Source organism: Branchiostoma belcheri, unplaced genomic scaffold (genome assembly GCF_001625305.1).
Source record: "Branchiostoma belcheri isolate BF01 breed outbred unplaced genomic scaffold, Haploidv18h27 scaffold3, whole genome shotgun sequence".
Lineage (NCBI taxonomy): Eukaryota > Metazoa > Chordata > Leptocardii > Amphioxiformes > Branchiostomatidae > Branchiostoma > Branchiostoma belcheri.
The window spans coordinates 1,055,002-1,076,983 of NW_017803909.1; the positions used below are offsets into that span (position 1 = coordinate 1,055,002).

A 21,982-nucleotide genomic window follows, 5' to 3' on the forward strand; every position below is an offset into this window, starting at 1 on the left:
TTATTAGCGGTGCATACCGGTTCACTGGACTTGGATCCGGACTTGTAAGAATGTTTAGGTTCAAGTCCAAAAAAACCTAAAAGTCAAGAACCGAGTCCGGACTTATTACCATAAAAGACCATTTCACATACCCCTTTTTTTCCCAAACCAGCTTAAACCTTCCGTAAATTGCAAAATCTTTGCTGCAAAATGAAGAAAACATTGCCATCGGGCATCGTCAAGTACTGGCCTCCATGTTATGTGACCAAAGTTTCACCCAGACAACATTGCAAGATTGCCGACATGCAATTTTGTATATGCCATGTTTAGGTCCGGACTTACAAGTCCGGAACTGAACCTAAACCTCTGGACTTGAATCCGGACCTGAACCTAAATGTGGGTCTAGGTATGCACCACTATTTGTTATGTTAATAGAAAGTTTAAGGCTTCTTCTGTGTTTGATTTGTCAAACTTGCGCAGGCACTTGAACTTCGTTACCTTTGTATAGAAATGATTACAAGTGCTTAAACATGGGTCTTCACAACCTTAGAAATAAATCGTGAAAATGCCAGCTGGCAATTACAGCACTACTGGGCAATCTCAAGCTGTACTGGCCTACAACATAATGGCCTCCTTGATTGGTTGCCAACAAGTCTAGAATGCCAATCATGTGGCCATTGACTTTTGATTCCTGGTGGGTTGATTATTGTCTACAGTGGTGATTGCAATGATAAGTGTTTGGTCCTATATTACTATATTGGGGCCCTATTGAGATTGAAGCTAGATAGGTTTGTTAGATACAGGTCCTTGAAACTAGTTTATAGGACCAATAACAGCAGTTGTGCATATAGAATAAGCTTACATGTATTAGAAAAGACTTGTATTCATAAATTTCAGGTTCACCATGTGTTAACAAATGAAGCTAATGTTTGCTAGCTTTTTAGCTATAATGCTTTAACCAGTCATATTCTTTTTGTCTTTCAGGTAGTAAAGCCTAAGCACTAACTATAGTATCACCGAGTGGGACCTTCTTTACTGTAGCCTGTGGTCTACACAGTGTTCTGTGATACAGGCTGATCTCTGGCAAGCAAAATGAATAGGAACTCCCCACAAAAACTTGACGTGTCCCACGTAGGGGCGACCAGGATTCACCAAGTGTTACAGAATAACACAGGAGGATCCTCGAACTCTCACTCCCGATCCTCCTCCACATCCTCCTCCCATCACATGTCCAACTCCCTGCCTCACAACGCCCACCCACAGACCCACCCTGAAAAGGTCCGCAGCAACAATAACTCCCCCTCCCCACACGCACAGTTCCCCGACCCAGACTGGGAGGAGAAGGAGGAGTTGAGGTTACGAGAACTGGAGGAAGCCCGCGCACGCGCTGCGCAGATGGAAAAAACAATGAGATGGTGGTCGGACTGCACCGCAAACTGGCGTGAGAAGTGGGGGAAGGTTCGGAACGAGAGGAACAAAGCCAGGGAGGAGAACCGTCAACTACGGGGAAAATTGGACGCGGTGATAAAAGAGCTCACGACCACCAAGAGGGAAAAGCAGGAGGTTTCTGTGGACCTTGAGAGGTTAAAAGGTGAGCTGGAGAAGGTGAACAATGACAGGGAAGTTGCCAGTGTGATGACAGACACAACGTGTGGAAGGAAATCCCCCAGTCAAGACGTGGTTCCAGAGAGGGACATCTCGGTCTGTGAGAAGGCAGAGAAGGAAAATGTGAGCGAGAAGCAGGAAAAGATGTTTGACAACAAGAACGAGCTACATCTGGACATTGAGGTAAAATTCTAGTCTAGCTGTACATAGTGTGCAGAACCTCAGACTGAACCATGAACCATGTATACACTGAAGGTTGTAACAATATCATAGCTTGTCAAGTTTTCACAGTTATGTCATGGAAGATAAAATGCCATTTTCATACAATTGTTAGATGCTCAACTTAACTTCACCTTTGCAATGTTCTCAACCTTTGTTTTTCTTTTTAGGAGACTTTCAATGGTCATTAAGCTGTTTCTACTTTTTGTTACGAAGTTGCATGCGAAAAGTTGAAGTACCATGACATTTTCTTCTGCCAACCACAGATTGACAAACCCGAGCGCCCGCCGAGCTGGAGCGGCACGGCATCCCGCAGTCGTGACCGCGCCCAGCTGGAGGAGCTGATGGCTGAGAAGGAGAAGACGGAGCAGAAGATGTGCATGCTGCAGATGAAACTGGAGGAGAGCTCCAAAACCATCCAGATTGAGAGGGAGTATGTACATGTATACTATCACTATGTTCAAGGTTTCATCTTGGCTGTGGTGACAAGTTAAATTTCCTCAGGGACCAAATAGTTTACAAGGGACTGTCAAATGCTACCGTACAGAAAAGTCATTGGACCTGCCGTTATGCCTTGCTTGTAGTAGTCCATACAATGCTGCCCCCTACTGGTTATAGTATGAAAGACAGCTTTACTTACTACCTATCAATGATGGATTCAGCATGTCGGCAGATTGTACTGTGCCTGTGATGTATTGTGCATAGCATTTTGTGAGAAAGTCTGGTTTAAGGTCGCACATTTAGGAATCCTATCTACAGTTTTCATATGTTATGTCGGAAGACATGTCGTCGTCAACTGTGAAAAATCCAGGCGCAGTATATTTTGTGATGCATTGATCCAGTCAACATACTATTTCTTTCAGTACAAGAGATTGTCATTAATCGCCATGTTGCCAAGTCTTTTCCTTGTTACCAGCTCTGTTTGCTCACTACCAGTCCATTCTTGTTTATTCATTTGTTATGTCCCTGTACCATCTCGTACTTGTGCACAGATTACTGTCATAATCTCTATCAGACTGACCTACTATATGTACTCCCCCATCAGTCCCACCCCTCCCCAGCCCAGGGTCACCTGACTTCCTTGCCCTTTACTTCTTCAGTCACATTTTTCCATAGGTTTGTAAGTTTTCACCTTTCTCTGCTTTTTGTTGATTTCTCTTTTGTTCACATCTTTTACTTGCTGTGATGTCCTATACATTCTTTACTCATCATTTTCATGTTGACAGACATGTTGCTTGTGATGGGAGTGCCTGAAAAGCTCAAGTTTTCAGGAATATAGGGAAGTGTTGGCAAATTCTAGGGTTTGGATGGAAGTGAACACAATTTTCATGTACTGTACGTCTGTCCCTCCAGTGAGAAGAGTGTCCTAATGAAGGAGATTGAGAAGCTCCATGGGGACCTGTCTACCATGAAGAACAAGTGTGAGGAGGTGACCATGTCTCGCAGTGAGGTTCAGAAGGAGGTATGTTTGTCAGTGTATGAAGCACAGAATCACATTCACTATTTATAGAGGCTGTGGAAATTTGGGTTTGATAGCAAGAACAACAATGCATCTCATCAGTATTATCGAAGCATCATGTGATCGATCAGGTGACAAGAGTCACCAAACACCAAAACAATACACCAAACATTTATTCAGCCAGTTTCTATTACCCTGAGTGAAGACAACATTCAATTTGGGTTATGCAGCTGTAAGGCTGCTGCAGACCAAGTTTAGCTGCTGCAGACCAAGTTTAGATAACCCCGTCTCCCTTCTCCCTCCACAGCTGAACCGCCTGAAGTCCCTCCACCAGCAGGAGCTGAGCAGGGTGACTCTTGACCTGGAGGAAGAGTCCACCTCTAGATCCACCATGGATAAGAAGCTACACGACCTCAGGAAGGAGGTAACATGTGCACCTTGCCATGTCTTTTGATTAAAAAGCACCATATACACAATATACTATGTAGTTTAAATGGCAGCCATGAATCTACCAGCTACAAACAGATTCCTGTGTAGCCCTTGTTGCCTAACTCACCATGTCAGGAGAGCCTTATTGCACATCTGTCAGGTTGCCTAACTAATTGATCGCAGAAAGCACCATGGCAGATGTGATGGGATGTTGTGAAATCATATAGGATTGGGCAGAAAACCACTCAGTAATACTGCAGGGGGTGACAGTTGATATTAAATATTGAAAGGACGACTGTGAGATCATTAGGAGTGAGTTCCTGCTAATGCTAAACGTTCTATAGTTGTGAGGTATATGTTTGGTATGCTCAAGGAGTGTTGTAAAATTAAACTTTTACTCTGCAAAATTAAAGGAGTTTTGAAAAGAGCTCAGATATTAAATATCGTATAACACATTTTTTCAAAATGCTGATTTTCGCTGTAAATAATTTGGGTAAACTAGATAGGACCAGAAGTGGCACAATATTTCTATACCCTTTCTTTATAGTTTATAGGGGATTTGATAACCATCTACCACATCTCAGGTCATGCAGAAAATCCAGACTGCCATATGGGAAGCCCTTCTAGTTCACAAGTTACGGTTGAACACTTTATTTCTTCCCGTTGAAACACAGACCTATCTGCAGTGCAATGAACCGAACCAATGTTATGGCCTATTTTGGGATACTTTGTACCAGTGACAGTTATTCGAAGTGCCACTTCTAAAAAGTAGTGCATAATAAAAAGCACTTATGATATAAGAAATGATGCGTGGTGGGCTGTTATAAATTGCTTCATGTCAAGACCATTATATTGACTGTAAGCCGTGAGTAAAGATGATGTATGTCTTGGTACGACGATGGAGCCCCGGATCGTGCGGATTCTTGCCCCTTGAGGACGTGCAAGCGTGTGTGCTTGCTGCTTTTTGTCCTTTAAGGCTGCCCATCCATCCAAGTGTCACCCGCACAAGTCTTGGGCATAAGCCACTGACAGTGATGAATTCTCACCCACTCAATCACAGCCCACTTCATCATAAATACTTTCCAAAGTAGAGCAAAGTTGGAAGATGAAGGGCACAATAAAAAAAAGTTTGACAGAAAAGGTATACTGGTTGACCTTTAGCACTCTGTAAGTAGCCATTTTGCTCCCAATTCTTCATTGGTCATGGGGTTAGGAAGCTGGGGGAAAGTGCAGGAATAGACAGTGCAGGAATACGTAACGCACTTTTTTTTCCAGACAGTTAACAAGTCTATATGGCAATTTTAAAGACGCATGATAATATTTCAGTTCGGAACATTTGCTTGTGACATTTGAATAAACTAGACAGCCTATCTTTAGAGGGAGGAGGGAAAAAGAAAACTCCTATATCCTATAACTTACCAACCTGATGAAACTATTTAGATATATAGACATTGGCATACCAGTAGTGAGCTCTGACAATGATGGTTATATATGTGTTAGGGTGAAGTAGATATTACAGCGATGACTTGTTCCACAAATGAAAGTAATGATCACCACCAATTCTCCTCATGACTAGAGCTCTTCTGTGCTGTAATTATACAATGATGCATATCTCAACCCAGTGAATGTGTCACATTTGTGCTGTGAAATATTGAACACCTCTCGCATGTCACAATACCTGAAGGATTCCAAACGGTCTCAAATTGTAATAAAAATGATCCCCAGTGACAGGTTTATTTCACACCTGCCCAGAACAGGGGGATGGCTGTGCTGATTTATACCTGAGATTAAGGTGGAAGCTGTGGGTTTTATGTAGTTATTGCTTCTCTAACTTCAGTAGCCTCCACGGGGGTTTTACTCCTGGTGTCTGTAATAAGATTCACAGGCACGCGGCTGGTGTGACGGGCCTACAAATCATACTTGAACCAGGCCTGCATGTTATTGCCACAGACCCTCGCTAAGCTGGATAATCTGGGTATGCATCATGCTTGTGGTGGCTGATCAAACTGGAGGATGTCTGTATTTCATCCATGGATGATAGAAGCCCTGCTGTAGCTATCCCAGGTGGTGGGAAGAACCCTCTGCCTTCATATACAATCAATATCATTGTCAAAATGCCCATAATTGACTACATGTTGCATAGCAGGGCCTGATGAGCAGTAGTTGCTCAGATAATCCAGTTACTGTTTTCCGTGGCAGATGGGAGTGTGCAGAATGGTTCTTTCAATGAGAAAACAGTTGAATATGAAACCTTACTTAGATATTGGCTTATGCTCAATCTTTCTGATCTCCATTACATTGTGTATTCTTCTCCCCTCTCTCCCTCATGTTCCTTTCTTTACTGTATTGTCATTAATTGTCTGACCGTTATCACCTTTACAGTGCTTAACAAATGATGGAAGCGATTTCAAACAATATTGTGTTATTTGATACTTCCTTGGACCAGCAGAACACATTCCAGCCTAGTCAGAAAAGCCATTGGCAGGTAGCCCTGGAGTTGCTACTATGTTTCCATGACAGCAGTTCATGATTGACAGCCATTACAATGCAGTAGAAAACATGTTGCAATATTTTGTCCATATTTGAATGCAAAGTTTTATTTTTCTATGATGATTAAAGACCAGAATTTCCACGACAAAACCAGTGTGTAACACTTGTTGGACATTAGTAGCAGCCATAACTTTGCTTATGCTGTTCACGGTAGCTGCTGGATAGAAAAAGTATTTTGAGCCCTGCCAGTCAGTTAGTGTGGTGTTGGACTGATGGCTAGAGCAACCCAGTTGTCACTTGACAACCTTACTTTTTACTCAGGTTGCCCAATATGTACCTCACATATGCTGCTGGGGAGAAACCATTATTGCCATTGGTGATCGATATCTGTATGTGTACGTGTAAGGCTGTTTGTTTCCATGGGGACAGTTTCCATTGGGACATTTCAAGGTTAAGAAGGAAAAACAGCAAATATCCTTGGGGTAACATGCGTATGTGTATCTACATATCTGTAGTGGTCTGAAAAACCAATGTTTTTCCACATGAGTCAGACTGCAATAACAACATGCATTTTGTTTAGATGTAAGGCCATAGTAAGTTAATTCTATGGAGGACATCCTCTGCAGACTCTGATGTAAGTGTGAAAAATTAGAATGGACCAAAAAAAGCAAGAAACCTAAATTTTCAAATAGAAACTGTAACAAGAGTTGAAGCAACTAAATATAGTATCACAGCAGCCAAGTTTTTTTTATGTTAATTTTATTTTAAGAAGTGCAGAATGTGACATACCTGTATGAAACTAGCATCACTACAACTACACTCAAGGCCACGAAGCTAATATCTCTATTAAAACTACACTCCTGTTTTTGTTGATCATCGTCAGAGGTGAACAACCCACAAAAAATCAGTGCGCCCATAGATGTCATCCATAAAATTTATTTGTTATGGCCTAAGGTATTGTCAGACAGATTAGCATTCTTTTATGTACACCTCAAGGATAAGTAAGATTACATATTTCAGCCATGTGGTAAGCAGGTGGGAGGGTGGTCTGGGGTGACTTTTATAAGTCATGTTTATGAAGTATCACTATTAGATCTAGAAGAGGGTTATCTAAGGTGACATGGTTAGGTAGTTGTTTTTATGATGTGTTTTTATATGTTTATATCAGTGTCTATGTGCTGAAAGCAGCTTTATTCAAGGTCAGGTGCACGTAATTGGTTTTATAAAATTGAACAATTTTTCACTCTGAAAAACTATTTCAGTATGATTTATGATATTTGCCTAACAGTGCAAGTTTAGAATTGGGCAGTTTTGTCAATGTAAGATTGAAAACAGGTGTTGCTATTTTTATCATAGCGTGAGAAAACCTGCTAGAATGTATTGTGTCTGGTGTAGACAATATTGTTATGGTCTTTTTGCAAATCAGTAGTTACAGAATGAGTTTGCATGGCGCCATTTAAACACTGCTGGGGGCCAACTTCTGTTTCAGTCGTCAATTGTCCAACTTCCCTTTAACAATAACACAAATAGAAATTCCCCAAGATGACAAATATGCCAATAACCGGTCCACCTGTAGAGGGTAAGGGGATCCTGCTGGCTAGTCCAGAGTCGTAAGCTGTTTCTGTATGATTAATGGTGGAACATAGCAGAGCACCATATGGATCGATTTGCCTTGCTGCACTGTTTAATACAGATTGGATTAAAATGTCTATCATTGAAAATATGAAATAGTTTTCCCCCATACTTTATACATTAAGCCATTTGTCAAGTCAGGGCCTATCAAATCCTTGACCTTAGGATTGGGACCATTGATCTATACTCGGTGGATATCTGAATTGAATTGGTCATATGTTTCTCCTCTTATATATACAAGTACATGTATGTATGCCTCAGTTTTTATATAATAGTCTCATCTGAAATCTTATCTGTTAGACCTAGTTGAGTAGAAGTGGAATTGTGATCATCTTAAACATTTATTTTAATTGTGAATTGACGGTACAAAAGTCATAGAGTGGCACTCAGTGACTGTACTTGAAGTAGATAATACATGTATCTATTGATGTAATTGCGGGACCTGTACAGCCTACGAGTTGATGTTTCCAGGGTGTTTTCCACACTATCTACTCTTTACAGATGCTGTCTGTCTGATTGATAGTCAAGAGGTTGCCATGTACACCACTTGTCTGGGAGTGAAACCGATCACGCTGTCCTAATCTTCATTGTTACCCCTGGTTAAGAACAACCCTGGGAGGTAGAGTCTTTGTAACACTTGTTTGCTCTTCCCGTGCAGATCGAGAGGCTCCAGGCAGAGAACGCCCAGGAGTGGGGTAAGAGCGAGCGTCTGGAGACGGAGAAACTGGCCCTGGAGAGGGACAACAAGAAGCTGCGCACACAGGTGGAGGACCTGGAGGAACAGCTGGACAGGAAGACAAAGGAGGCGTCGGCAGCGCTGGACTCCGATGTCAAAAGTCTCCAGAGCCAGCTCCACGACAGGAACAAGGTGATTCTTCACTGTCATCTGATGTGGCGTTCTACAGACATGGCACAAGTCAGGGGTGGAGAGAAGGAGCACAGAATCAATGGAACTCAGAACTATTGACTTTTCCAAAGTGTCAGAGTTGTACGCTGTTTCCATTTGTTCAGTCTGATAGTCTTCAAGTTGCTTCTGAAAGACTCTTTTCGTATGGCTTCTACAAATCAGACCTTGTAAAATAAGGTATTTTACAGATGGATACAGACAGACATTCTAGACAGAGAATAAAGAGATGACAATGTTATAATAATTGGGGCTAATTGAGTTCTATATTGTCATTAATCTACAGGAAGTTGGAGACTTGAAACATGAAAACAACAAGTTGAAGAAGAAACTTCAGGATAAGGCAGCAGAACTTCACCATGCACAGAAGAAGGCTGAACAAAGTGACACTGAAGTCAAACTGCTCAGGGGCCGCGTTGAGGAACTCAAGAAGTCCTTGGCTCAAGCCGAGGATGAGGTAAGATGTTTGGACAAGGTAGCAGGCAATCAGCTTGAAGTATTTGAAGCATGACAGAGGTCTTTCCAATTCGGATTCAAACCACCAAGTTGCTGTTCCAATTTATAGAACTTCAAGGTCATACATATTCTTCATGTTTATTGATGATATAGCCACGTTAAAAATTGTGTGGTTTGCCTCTGAGTCTTTGCTCAGTGCCTGTCAAAGAAATTTTCACTCCAATTTGTTAGAATGATATTTGGAGCTTAAGGATATATTAGTAAGATTATAAGGTATTAGTACTAGCAGTACATGTTGTGAGAATGTCACTATTAATGACAATCAAAGACACAGTAAAGATTACCCTTATTTCTCTCCTGATTGAATATGCTTGCAGAGCACATAACTTGAGTACAAATGTACATGTATGTTTCTAGTAGGAAGAATATGACTATCAAAGATAGTTATTAAAAGCTATCTAACCAAGGACGTTCTACGTGATAGAACATCCTTGATCTAAGTTCTAACCCAACTACTTATAAACAATTTGTGATATCAGCATTTCTTTCTTACATAAGGTCAGGAACAAAAAACACTTTTCCCTCCAGGTTGACTGTGTACAGGAGAACCATCAGAACACTGTGTAAGCATTATTGTTGTGTGATTAACATGTAAGACTTCCTCTCTACCAGGTTGACTGCCTCCAGAACAACCAGCGGAAGCAGCAGCGTACTCTGGAGGAGCAGCAGGAACAGTGTGAGAGTCTACAGGTCCAGGTGGACCACCTGCAAACAAGGTACAGCAACATTTTATATGCATTCCTTTTTTACACCCAAGAAACAGTCATGTCTTCAGTTATCATCCAAGAATTGAGGTAGTCAAAAACTTGAACATGTATTTTCCAAGAACAGTCATAGAGTGGAACTCATTGCCACCAAGAACAGTTGGGGCATCATCACTAGAAAGCTTTAAACAACTCCTGCAATTAAGTGTGCAAAGATTGGGAGTAACACTAACAGGTCATTTGGTGTAATATTGCTAACCTCTGCCTGCAAAGCTGGTGTGTTATGCCGAAGGGCGTCTATACCGATACAGATGCAGATACCCAAATTCCTTTGCTCGGAGCATATAACATACTAGAAAAACTCAGATCATGATTGAAACCTCCAGAACATATCAGTATTCTCACAAAGAGTCCAGATCTCCACATACACAAACATCAGGTTGTAAATTGATTCTGAGTCTGCCCTTCATGACTCATACACCTGCACTGAATAACTCAGAATTGTGATGACAGCTGTAAATTGCTACTACCCCTACAAGGTCGCTAAAGGTCATGTACTGTACTTGCCTTTTGCCCTACTGTTGGTTTGTTCCTTTGTACCATTCCGGCAACATATCTTAGGCTGTTTTGGATATGCTTTTGTAAAGGTTGATGTTGAGGAAAGCAGGAGATAGATGACAAATTGGGGCCGTAAACTTGACTTAAACACGATGCTTTATTACATGCGGTCTACTATCTACTACCTCCAAGCTTCTTTCTTCAATAATTACTGACTTGGCTTATATAAAAAAATCCAGCCATCAGTTTCTTACTGATAATTTGTGTATTTCTCCAGAAGTAATGTATTGATCAATGTCAAGCTGTGGTGAGATTTAGATGTTGGTCAAGTTGCCAGCAGGATGGAGACCAGCAAATAAGCAATCACTAACACTTCTGGTGGTTTGGATTAGTACAATATGAGTCATACCGGTAGTCAGGATGTGTTTGTCTACTCAAGGGCAAGATTTTGTAACAATGTGTGAGTGCAAGGAGTTAACTCAGCTATCAGAGGGTTCATTGACCTATCAGAGGGTTCATTAGCCTGCCTCCTACACAAATATGCATGGGACATGCTTTTATGCAACATACGTGACTGATCAACATTTAGGAATGTCATCTACTGTCCCATAGGATTATGAAAATTTGGTGATTTTAGTTTTAATGAATTAAAACAAACTCAAGTTAACCTTCTTTATACTGCACCTGATATTCCCAAAGTTGGCCTTGTTATACAACTGTGGAAAGTTGATATATTATAACTTGTGTGTCCTGCAGCCATGTCAAGAGAAATATGGGCTGTGAGTCCAAACAAGGCATTTCTTTCAGATCAAGAAATGATTATGGCCAAGATTTGCCAAACTGAGTTAGGTATTCGATAAAAGAAAAGATGAAGACATTCTGGATCAGTATACTGCTTTTATGTGGCAAGCTATTTTGTTCACTTATGTAGGACATCTATCTGGTATTACTGTCATTGACTTGCATATCATAGCACTTCTCTCGTATATGCTAGGATCTTCATAAAGAGAACCCATTCAAAAACTTAACACCAGTAAATGACTTTGCTTTTCTCCATGTAATAACAAGGTATTTAGCTCTATACATGCTTTATTGCAGGTATGAAATAAAATATCCTTAGATAAAAGTAACTGTAACTGCCCAAATCCAAAATTTCCCCTTCGTCTCACATGTGACATAAAAAGAGTTCCAATTTTAGCCTCAGCCTCGCCAACTCTCCAGCCTATCATTTACTGCCTCCACTACATTTCCACACTCACTGAAGTCCATCAGCAATATCTGGGGGAAATTGCAATAAAAATGTCATTTCGGAGAACAAGTTCTGCAGTATGGTTTTTATGACATCTGTCGTTAAATGGGAGCCGTAACGTGATAAAGCATTGATCGTGTCCACAAGGCCTGTTTCATACACACAGTAAATATATAACGTCCTGGCTGTGATGTGGCACGTTTTTATGGCTGTCCTAACTTCTCGTGCAGCAACCCAGTTTTCTGACAGTTGTTGTTACCCTTTCAGCAGGACCTTATTTTAGGTAAGGTGCTATTAAGTAGAATGTGCCATTATGCCTACGGAAGTAAATGTACAGAAGCGGGGTCTGCAAATGGGCCTGGAAGATTGATATACTGGAAGGAAGTAGGGCTTCCATCTCCTGGCAAAGTCATCAAACTTTGATTTGACATGCAGATCATTGAACCAACTGACCTACTTTTCTGGTTCAGTGCGGAATTTATCTAGAAAGAGTGCAGATTTAGAAAGCCTTGCTGTTCCTGTTTATCATATGTTAATGTCATATGTTAAGTTGTGTAGCTTACCTTTCTTTTACAGCATGAAATACATGCATTTCCTTGTATCTTTTTACCGTTTATTTTGGCTTGATTGGTAACATCGAACACACCATCAGACACAGCTGTCAGTTTTACAGAGCTGTGCACATATTGAAGATACAAGAAATATTGATCTGAGTTTCTGCACCTGCTGCTGCCCATTGATCACAAGATGCTGTTTTATGTATAACTGACTCACCTATATGTTGTGCAGAAATGAAAACCATTGCTCACTAGTTCTATAAAATTCATTCACATGTGACACTTTCTTAGTATACCATACTTTGTGTATCAATAATGAAACAAGCTCAGATAAGATAAAAACAATTCCTCTTCCTTTTTGATGTATGTAATGTCGTGGTGATGTTACTGCATGGTGATGTCATTGCTGATGTTACTGCTTTATGACCCCAAATAATGTGCTAATACAGTCATTATGGCAGCCAACATCATATTTAGTACCTTTTTTATGCCGGGCTTGGATTCATGATGTACATATCTACCTCATCGCAATAGCCATAAAAGCAGATTACTGCACACTTACTGGGTATTCATCTTGGAGGTGACCGCTTTAATGGGCAACATCTGCATCATGAAATTGGTCCATTTTGTCATTTTTATGGGTATTTCTTTTACCTAACCCACCTGTAACTTCCATAGTACTTCATGTGTCCCTGGGGGATACTTATGTACTGACATATACCCCAGCTGGTATACAGAACACCTGTTTTGTATGTGAAGTAATTACCACTAATTTTTGTCTCGTAAACTTTCTATGAGCCTACTTGGTACTGTCCTCCACACAATAGCATGAAAAGCGTCTGTATTCCTGTATCTCCACCAATTTGAGGTTGTATTATGTCCCACTGATCAGCAGTCAGTGTCTAGCCTTCTTCCCGATGATTCTGTATCGATTTCCCCCGCCCAGAAAGCCTGGGTTTGATAGCATTCCGGACAGAGCCTGCCACTTAAGATTGGCAGATAATCCCAGCTTTCCTGACTGTTTGCATAATTTGTATTGATCGTGTTATAGTCAGCATGAAATCTGTATATGTGATTGTATCAGGCCGTCTTGAATCATCAAGACATAGCATCATTGATTTTTTGTGCCCTCACTAACCACATTCAAAACCCCTTAGGATAACTGAAAGCAAAAGCAGACAACGCAATGAGTATTGATAATAAAATGACTTTCTGTCACCTGTGTTAGCCTAATAAATACATGCCGACAATCTGCTCCTTTAGTTAAGGTCTTAATTCATTCATAAGTAAAAGCCGCTGACCCATATCTTTAGTCAGGACATGTCAGTGATGTGTATGTCTTGTGAGATTCACTGTGCACTGATGTATGTGTGTACAAAGATAGTTTATGTTGATGTAACTTATAGACATTTAGGGAATGGCTGACCCACAATAAGGAGAAGGTTGACACATTTGAGGATTTGTCATTATCTGTGGATTGTAGTAAATACTACAATTTATCAAGATAAAATATTGTCTGGAGGATGTTTTTAATTTTGAAAGCATTATTACATTTACATTGATTTACTAAACAAAAACTGTTTCTTTTACAAAACCTGAAGCAGACCATTGTAGACAGATTTCTCTCAAAACGATCAAGATCCCAGTTACTTAGAGAGTATATCTTTTCCAGGGTCCCAAACAGGGCAGCTCAATACTGATTGGGCTCTGACCAAAACACTGGAGGTTAAATGAACCAATTAGAAAACCTGGAATATACGGGTGTACGAGGCCTGGGTTGATCAATATCACTTATCATTCTGCCAGGGTACATGATTCTGATTAGCCCACCCCTTTTTTCCTTATTAAAGATATTATACAATGCCTGCATCATATCTGGCATCCTGCCAGCAATAGCACAGCTCAAAGTTTCATACCAGCTGTATATATATTTCTGTGAATACAATTTATCGATTTATATCAAGGAAACAAAGGCCTGGGGAATTTCCTTGGTTGTGGTGCTTGTTGGGCGTTATATATCAGCCTGAGCTGGGTTTACCATGGCTCCCAAGTGGATCTGTCTGTGAAAGTTGTTAGAGGAGGGATTAGATAACAGAGGCTGCCTGCCATAACAGCAGCTGCTCCTCCCTACTGATTACTCCTCCTGTACTGCCCCCTGTGGCAAACTGTCTCCCAGAGAAAATATCCTCACACGACCTGTTGGAAATGGTCCACATCCATCACAAGGTGGTGAGTTGCACTTCTGCATTCTATTGGACTTGGAAATGGGAGCAATGTTATCCCTGGACCGATTGAGGTTTCTTTGGGATGTAAAATAAGTTACAGGTCAGGTCAAGACAAATTGGGAAGTCAAAGTTATTTCAAAGAAAGCAGAATTTTTTGATATACTAGTCAAGCACTCACTCTCACTACTGGCATTATTTCTCAGCTTTCAAAGAATGTTGGAGTTGAAGAGGAAAGAAATGTTTGTTAGTGTTCAGCATAACAGTAATAGTATGGTGTACAGATCTTTTCTACATGCTCCTTGCCTCACAACAACATTTTATGGTTTGTTGTCCCTTTGGTCTTGTATTCATTGAGGCATAGTCCCTGCACAAATCTGATTAAAGATACATCAAATATCGGACACTGTAACCGAAGACCAGATGGGTCAAGACCATGGTCATGATGGTATAGCACAGTTGGTCCCGCCCACATGTGATCATCAAGTAAGCAATAACTGAGCGTCCCTTTATCAGTGGTGGGGGCACAGCCCAGGGCACGGATGGCTGCAGAATCACCAGTTCAGATTGATTTTCCTCTAATGTAGTCTGAGATGGAGATGCCATAGAAAGATTCTGAATGGAAAAAAAGAAGGCCCTTTTCAAGTTGTAGACTGACCTTTTTCATGCATGATTTTGGCTCCAGTTGAATCAATACCTGTTCTATAATAAGTGGGCCTTTGGATTTTAACTCTAATTCCTTTAACGCTTACAGTGAAAAACTGAAAATCTCTATTCTATAGCCCAGGTTGTGATCATCAGAAAGTACAGTATGTAGGACTGTATTTAATTGTGATGAATCCATTTTTATGTCCCCTGGAGGAATGTACAATGTCAAGGAGAAACAGGTGTCAATACTGAGTTGGCTGCCATCTTTCACATTGTGTTACTCACTGATAGTAAATCCTTACCCTGCTGATTTCTGATGAAGATAACCTTCAGTCACCTATCCATCTGTGTGGTACTGATAGAGGAAGCCTTAACTATCCACCAAAACATCCACAGGAGATGGTTATTTTGCAGTTCCTTGGGTCAAGTGTAAGAAGCTTGATACAACAGTTAAGTCATACATTTCAGCACTTGAAGGATATAAACATCTGTTCAGTACACCTGAGTCTGTAGCTGAGTTTTGTTTTGCGTTGTTTTATCGATTTTGATGTATGAGGGTCTGCATGGGGGGGTCCTGGCAACGGTTAACGGTAAATTCAGCAGGGCCGATAACGCTTAACGGTAAATTCAGGACGGCCGGCAACGCTTAACGGTAAATTGACAGGCTTTTTTTTCGAGCTGCACTGGATTTGGTATCTCGCTTTGTGAGAAAAGGTGATCACTGACAAAATTACGTATACCTTACATGTAATGAAGCATGCATTAAAGGTATGTGTTCCCTGTGTTTCCCACCTGCCCTGGTCCCCGAGTGCGTCCCCAATACCGGGGTGTCCGAGTCGACTTCGGCCAGCTTGCATTTTTTCAGTCTGCCCAGTTTTACCGAGGGATTTTGGGAGGGGAGCGCCGAAGGCGCTCGTAATCTAGGGGGTCCGGGGAATGCTCCCCCGGGAAATTTAGGATTTTTAAGCCTTCAAAAACGCAATTTCCCGTATTTTGAGAGGCAAATAATGGTGTTGAGAGTGTTTGTCGGTCCTTCTGATGTTTTCATATTTTACTCAAGATTTTTGTTAATTTGCCTGTCAAGGTTGATGGGTTCATTAAAAAAATTCTGTAACTCTCCGCAAACTTCCGGAAATTGAAGGGTAAACTGGTTCTGGCTAGAGCCGAAGGGACCGAGCGCAGAAGCGCGAGTCGAGCGCCAAAGGCGCGAGCAATGTAGGGGGGGCCGGGGGCATTCTCCCCCGGGAAATTTTGTATTTTTAAACCTTCAATGACGCATTTTCCTGCACTTTGATAGGCAAAATTAGGCGTAACGAAGAATTATTCATTAACGCTTAACGCTGAATTCAGGATGACAAATAACGTTTTACGTTGAATTAAAACGACCCATAACGCTTCACGAGGAATATACTGATAACGCTTAACGTTGAATTAGAGCGGGCCGGCAACGATTAACGGTAAATTAAAATAGCCCATAACGGTTAACGAAAAAGGGCATGCAGACCCTCATGTATGGAAGTGGCCATTTCTTTGTTTGACTTTAAAAGCATGCTGGAGCCTGAGTGCTATTTTCGGTACATTTGCAAGTCTGTGTAGAAATGTGCCTAAAAGCCCAGATGGGACAAACTCACCTGGAGACAGCCTGCTGGCTAAGACCCTTGAATCTGCTTTAGACCACATTGATTTTCAATGGAACTCATTAGGGATTGGCCAGGGGGAGGAACATCTCCCAGGAAAATGGTCCCTGGCAGTGTAATGATAGAGTTCGTTAGGCAGTGATTGATCTAGTTCAACAGCTCGCCGTGCTGCCCAGCCAGGTAAGGTTGTGTGAGCAGCGCTGGCTAGTTTCCAACAACTGTCAATCAGTTGCCATCCTTACTTCTCAGATGACCAAGGCAACTTTTACACCTACATGTACATGTTTGATGGGGCTAACCTTACATCCATAATCAGTTATGTAGACTTCAAATGAATGAAATATCAGATGTCTTCAAATGAATAAGAGCTCAGATAAGTTTTAATTGTATGCCTGTATACTTTAAAAGGGGAATAGATTTTACTCGCATTTTTATGGCCTGTTTTCAAGACTCACTTGGTTTTGATAAGACATTGCAATCATGTGGAATAATTTTAGCCCTGTAGACTGCCTGTGCTTTCAGGTAATACAGATGTCTGGGAGTGCCGTCTTCTCATCTCCAGGCATTTCCTCTTGCATTAGGCTGGCTGAGGTCCAAGGACTAAGGAGAAGTCTTAAGTTGTTATGGGCAAATGTCAGCTTAAACTGAATGACTTAACAGCCATTCCCTCACTATAATGTAATCCAGGCATCTGTACAGGTAACTTTGATCATAAGAGCATGGTTTTAAAATCAGATGAGATATGAATCAATTATGCTCTTCATTTGATTCACTGTTGTGTTCTCCATCAAAAATATGCAGTAGAGTCATGATATACATATATGATATAAATGATATCCACAACTGTTTCTCTGTTTGGCAATTTGATACTGCTGTTTATTCCTTTTTTTCTGTTTTGTGATTGGGACATTCTTTTCTTGTTATGAGTCCACTTTCAACAGATTGTGAAAGGTACTAGTGTCAGAAGGGACTTTTTGATGTTGTCTTACATCAAGGGACCAATAGTCACAGGCAAATACAACATGACTTCCCACATACTGAAAGCTGTGATGTCTGTAGATGATTCTGTGGCAAGGTATCCTTGTAATGTATTTCAGTGAAATGTGGCCAAAAAGGATTAACAAATTTAGCATACTGGACAGTTTTTGAAGTTTCAAAATTGTTACAATACTTGTGCAGTATACACCGTAAGTGATGATGCATATTAGTAATTGGTATTTAGGCCACACCAATTTAATTTGTTGGTTCTCGGATTCGCCTCTTCATTTTTTTCTGATTTGCAAAAAAAAAAAAAATTCTGGTTCTGAATCATCTAAAAAATGCTCATATTTTGCTCCCAACAGTTGAGGAAAGTCCTTTTCTTCCTAGTTGTTACAGTTTTTCAATCTTTTAATGCAGTGGTTTGGTTAAAAGTTCAAAATTCATTGTTTAAATTTTATCCCAGCCTTTTGTGTTGACTTCATGGCTCCAATCGAAGCATTTGGGGCTATAAGAGGATGCCTAGGCCTGTTTTTATTTTTATTTTTTTTCGCCCTGTCGCTTCATATTTTTTCTGAAAAAATCCGAGAACCAACAAATTAAATTGGTGTGGCCTTAGGGCTGTAACAAGGCATCAATGGTAAAATTACATGGAACGTTCAAAATTATGTTATAACTGTTCAAGACATAAGTAATTTGCTATCCAAATCACATTCCCATTCATACTGAAACTTGACTTTCCCATTGGATATATTCAGATGCTAATGGTGATGCAAGCAGGCCAACCTTACTCATCTCACAATATGTCTTGACTACAGAGCGTTGCCCTGACACTTTCTAGGCAACATGCCCAGAGCACAATCTATACAGCACAGATGTGGCTCCCATGGTAGCATTTCATCGACTGCACACTTAGAAATGTCTGTAACGCCTACAGTAGCCAGGATAAATCGATCTGTAACTAAAAATTTGTATAAAGCCAAAAATCAAACTTCTGACAAAACAACATCCTCAATTTTTACAATAAAAAAGCAATTCATAAAATGTTATAATGTGTTTTACATACATTGTATTATTGGGCAATTGTAAATCCAGCATCATTCTATATACTTCTAATTGAGATACATTGTACATGTATTGGTCCTGGTAGTTGATTCCACACCCTGTAGAGAAAGACATTTTCTTATGGCTGCAGGTATGGAAAGTATCACACATGGACAGTCCTTAACAACGGTGAATGATGCATTACCATGTTGTTTATATTCAAGGCTATTTAATGTACCCAGTAATAAAATCTCAGCATGAAAGTACTAAAGGTGAACAGGTAGCATTGTGGGACAAACATTAATGGTTGGTAATGAGTGCCTTGGTAATACACAAAGTCCCAGAGTCATCAATAAAGCTTCACATGTTGTCATCTGTAGGTCAAGATGAAATCCGTGGGTACTTCTGAAAAAGGGCCTAGGGAGGTGTATCTCTTGTAGCAACTCTCTTAGCATTTTGCTGACTAGGGTATTTTTAGTTGCAACAACTATAGTTTCATTATGACAAAAAGGGCTGAGTAAATTGTGACTTACCCATATAACTACATGTATAGTCTCACTTACGTAGCAATAGAATGGTAACATTCTCTTCATTGCTACAGCAAACTTTCAAAGCCCATAAGTCCTTCATTTCCAGCATGCAGGCAAAAACTAGAACAGGGACATAGCTTCATTCAGCAGTTTTTCATAATTACTCTGCAATATAAACCTGCGCTCTTGGAAATTACAGGTATACCCCTACCCAATCATGGATACGAATAAATCATCCACACTGTACTGCTTGTCTCCCAGAACATTTATTGATTTGTTGAGCAGTCTGAAGCCTCCTCCACCACCCACACGGTGACATGCAATCTTGTTTGAGAACTGTTATATTCCAGAACTGGGATGATGGGAAGTCAGGGACATGTTTCCTAGTGAAACTGTAGTAATGGGGGTCAGGAATAACTGATGTCTTTAAGATGTACATGAAAAATGGAAATGAGAAAGTGGGGAATTTGAGGGGGGGTAGGCAACATATATTCTCGGCTAAATTCACATCCATTTATGCAGTCACCAATTTGAATTTAGCAGATATGCTTTCCATTTGTCAAATTGTCTTCTTCAGGTAATGTGCTATTCATTCATCTTTGAACATCGTGATCTTCAATTATGAGATAACGTTGATCATTCAATTGCTCTTTTTTTTCCTCCCCAGGCTGCGACAACAGCAACAGAATGCCACCTTGCCACTCTTCAAGAAGCGCAGTGCCTCCTCCAGCGTGAAGTCTTACAGTGCACCGATGGACGATGGGTCTGATCCTCTGTCTGATGAGGACCTGGATGACTCTCCGTAACATCTAGTCTGCAGAGTGGGATATCACTGACACGAACAAGTGCACCATGACAGCTCTATGATATAGTCTTGTTCTTATCTTCAGTTTACCACATATCCTAACACACATTGTGCAACAGACAGTATTTATACTCATTAGTTTTGATATCTCACCAGTCCCTGCAGTGACTTCCATTTGTGCCTAGGATGCCACAGTCACCTGTGCAGTAATCTTACAGAATTTTGGGTGGACCAGGAAGGGTTTTGAGGGGAGCAACAAAGGGATAAAAATGTCTGCTTAGAGGATTACAGAAAGTTTAGTCAAAAAGTTGACAGGAACATATGTGTTGGTAAATTTTTCCTGGACAAAACTTTGACCAACATCTTAACTCCTCGCCTATGATTGTATTTAGTCCATGCCTGAGCTCGTAACCTCTAAATCATACATATTTGTATTGTTAATTCTGCAAGAAGCATTCTCTGGTGTTAGACTGTTTTACGATCCCATAAAAGATGAGAACTTGACCACTTAACCTCATTGGAAATGAAATTGGGTTAGATATGGAGATAGATTGATTTAGTGATATTTCACAGATGCCCTTTGTATGAACTAATCCAAGTACCTCTATGACAAATTCTTTAATCCACCCTGATGGCTAATAGTTCACTTAGAGTTGATGAACATGACAGTAACTCTTAAACAATGAATCTTCCTTCCACTATTGACAGCCGTATGGTCCGCATTTTGCAGTCAAGCTGTTCAGGGAGTCATCAGTAAATGTCAGGTAAACAGCAGAGTCTTTACTCTAGATGGACATTCCCTGTCAATGAAGACAGTTTCAGAATGATCTGTCACTTAGAATCCTACATTTGTCATAGAAAGGTGACAAGGACTGGATACAGCAAGTTTGCTTGAATTCCCAACCTCTTCATATGTGCCAAAAGTTATTGTAACCACTCCATATCCAAAGATATGGACCACAGATATCCCAACTAGCCAGTACCTGTGCTTATTGCTTCATCAATACTGGAGTAACAGGACACCACAAAAGGATTTTAAGAAGTCTGTTTTGCTGTTACCTTGTCCCTCTTGTGGGCTGCAAATTATTCTCGATTTCCCCCATGTGTACTCGGTCTCCTTAGAGTAACATTACTTCTGCTATATGTAACATTTCTGAAGGTATGTAATGGGCCAAGTGTATCCTGTGTCCAGCATAATATACTACAGACTAATCATTTGGCATTCTGGTTTTACAGAGAGATTGCGTGTGCTGTTACATTTATAATCACGCATATTATTCTGCTGCAAAACAATTCATATTCAAGTTTCGGTACAAGCAGGGTCATCCGGTACTTTTGGACCAGGAAATTGTCAGTCTATGAAGAAAACTATATTTTACTGAGAAACAGAAACATAGAATTGTCTCAGGCATTCCATCTAGGATGACCAACGATTTTATAATTGACCTTCATATTTTATTCTCTTCTATACATATTTCACTTCAATGTTGGTTTTATATTGTAGACTGTGTTCTTGATAGAAAATATTGACATAAACCATAAAATTGATAATATTCAGTGATGTATTCCAGTTATCCTGCAAGACAAATTATGCAATCGACATGTGGAATAATTATTAGCAACCATTTCTATCAAGTAACAATTTTCTGGAACATTGTTATGCTCTTCTACTGCATATTCACTTACCTAAAAGGTTTGTGTTAGTAGAGACAAAACATCATGCTAGTCCCTTAGTACCAAGGGTAGCTTTAAACCTACTTTCCTGTCTCCTGTTGAAGATAAATTTCCATTTCTCCATGGCGCTATAAAGCAAGCAG

The 21,982-nt window shown here is 40.4% G+C and overlaps 1 protein-coding gene across 1 annotated transcript; it reads left to right on the top strand.

The window, feature by feature from the left end:
• Window positions 1–951: 951 nt before the first annotated feature.
• On the top strand, window positions 952–20,976 carry LOC109473806 (coiled-coil domain-containing protein 102A-like). Its single transcript, XM_019773875.1, has 8 exons — window positions 952–1,767; window positions 2,070–2,236; window positions 3,157–3,265; window positions 3,570–3,686; window positions 8,472–8,681; window positions 9,004–9,174; window positions 9,846–9,949; window positions 20,028–20,976. Exons 1-8 carry the CDS (start codon window positions 1,072–1,074, stop codon window positions 20,164–20,166), a joined length of 1,713 nt encoding a protein of 570 aa, XP_019629434.1. The 5' UTR covers window positions 952–1,071; the 3' UTR covers window positions 20,167–20,976.
• The last annotated feature ends 1,006 nt before the right edge of the window (window positions 20,977–21,982 follow it).

Excerpts from the sequence above, each read along its gene's own strand:
- LOC109473806 (XM_019773875.1), top strand. The coding sequence starts at position 1,072 with ATGAATAGGAACTCCCCACAAAAACTTGACGTGTCCCACGTAGGGGCG. Across the intron at positions 2,237-3,156 it reads ACCATCCAGATTGAGAGGGA|TGAGAAGAGTGTCCTAATGA; the intron begins GTATGTACATGT and ends CTGTCCCTCCAG. Across the intron at positions 3,687-8,471 it reads TACACGACCTCAGGAAGGAG|ATCGAGAGGCTCCAGGCAGA; the intron begins GTAACATGTGCA and ends CTTCCCGTGCAG.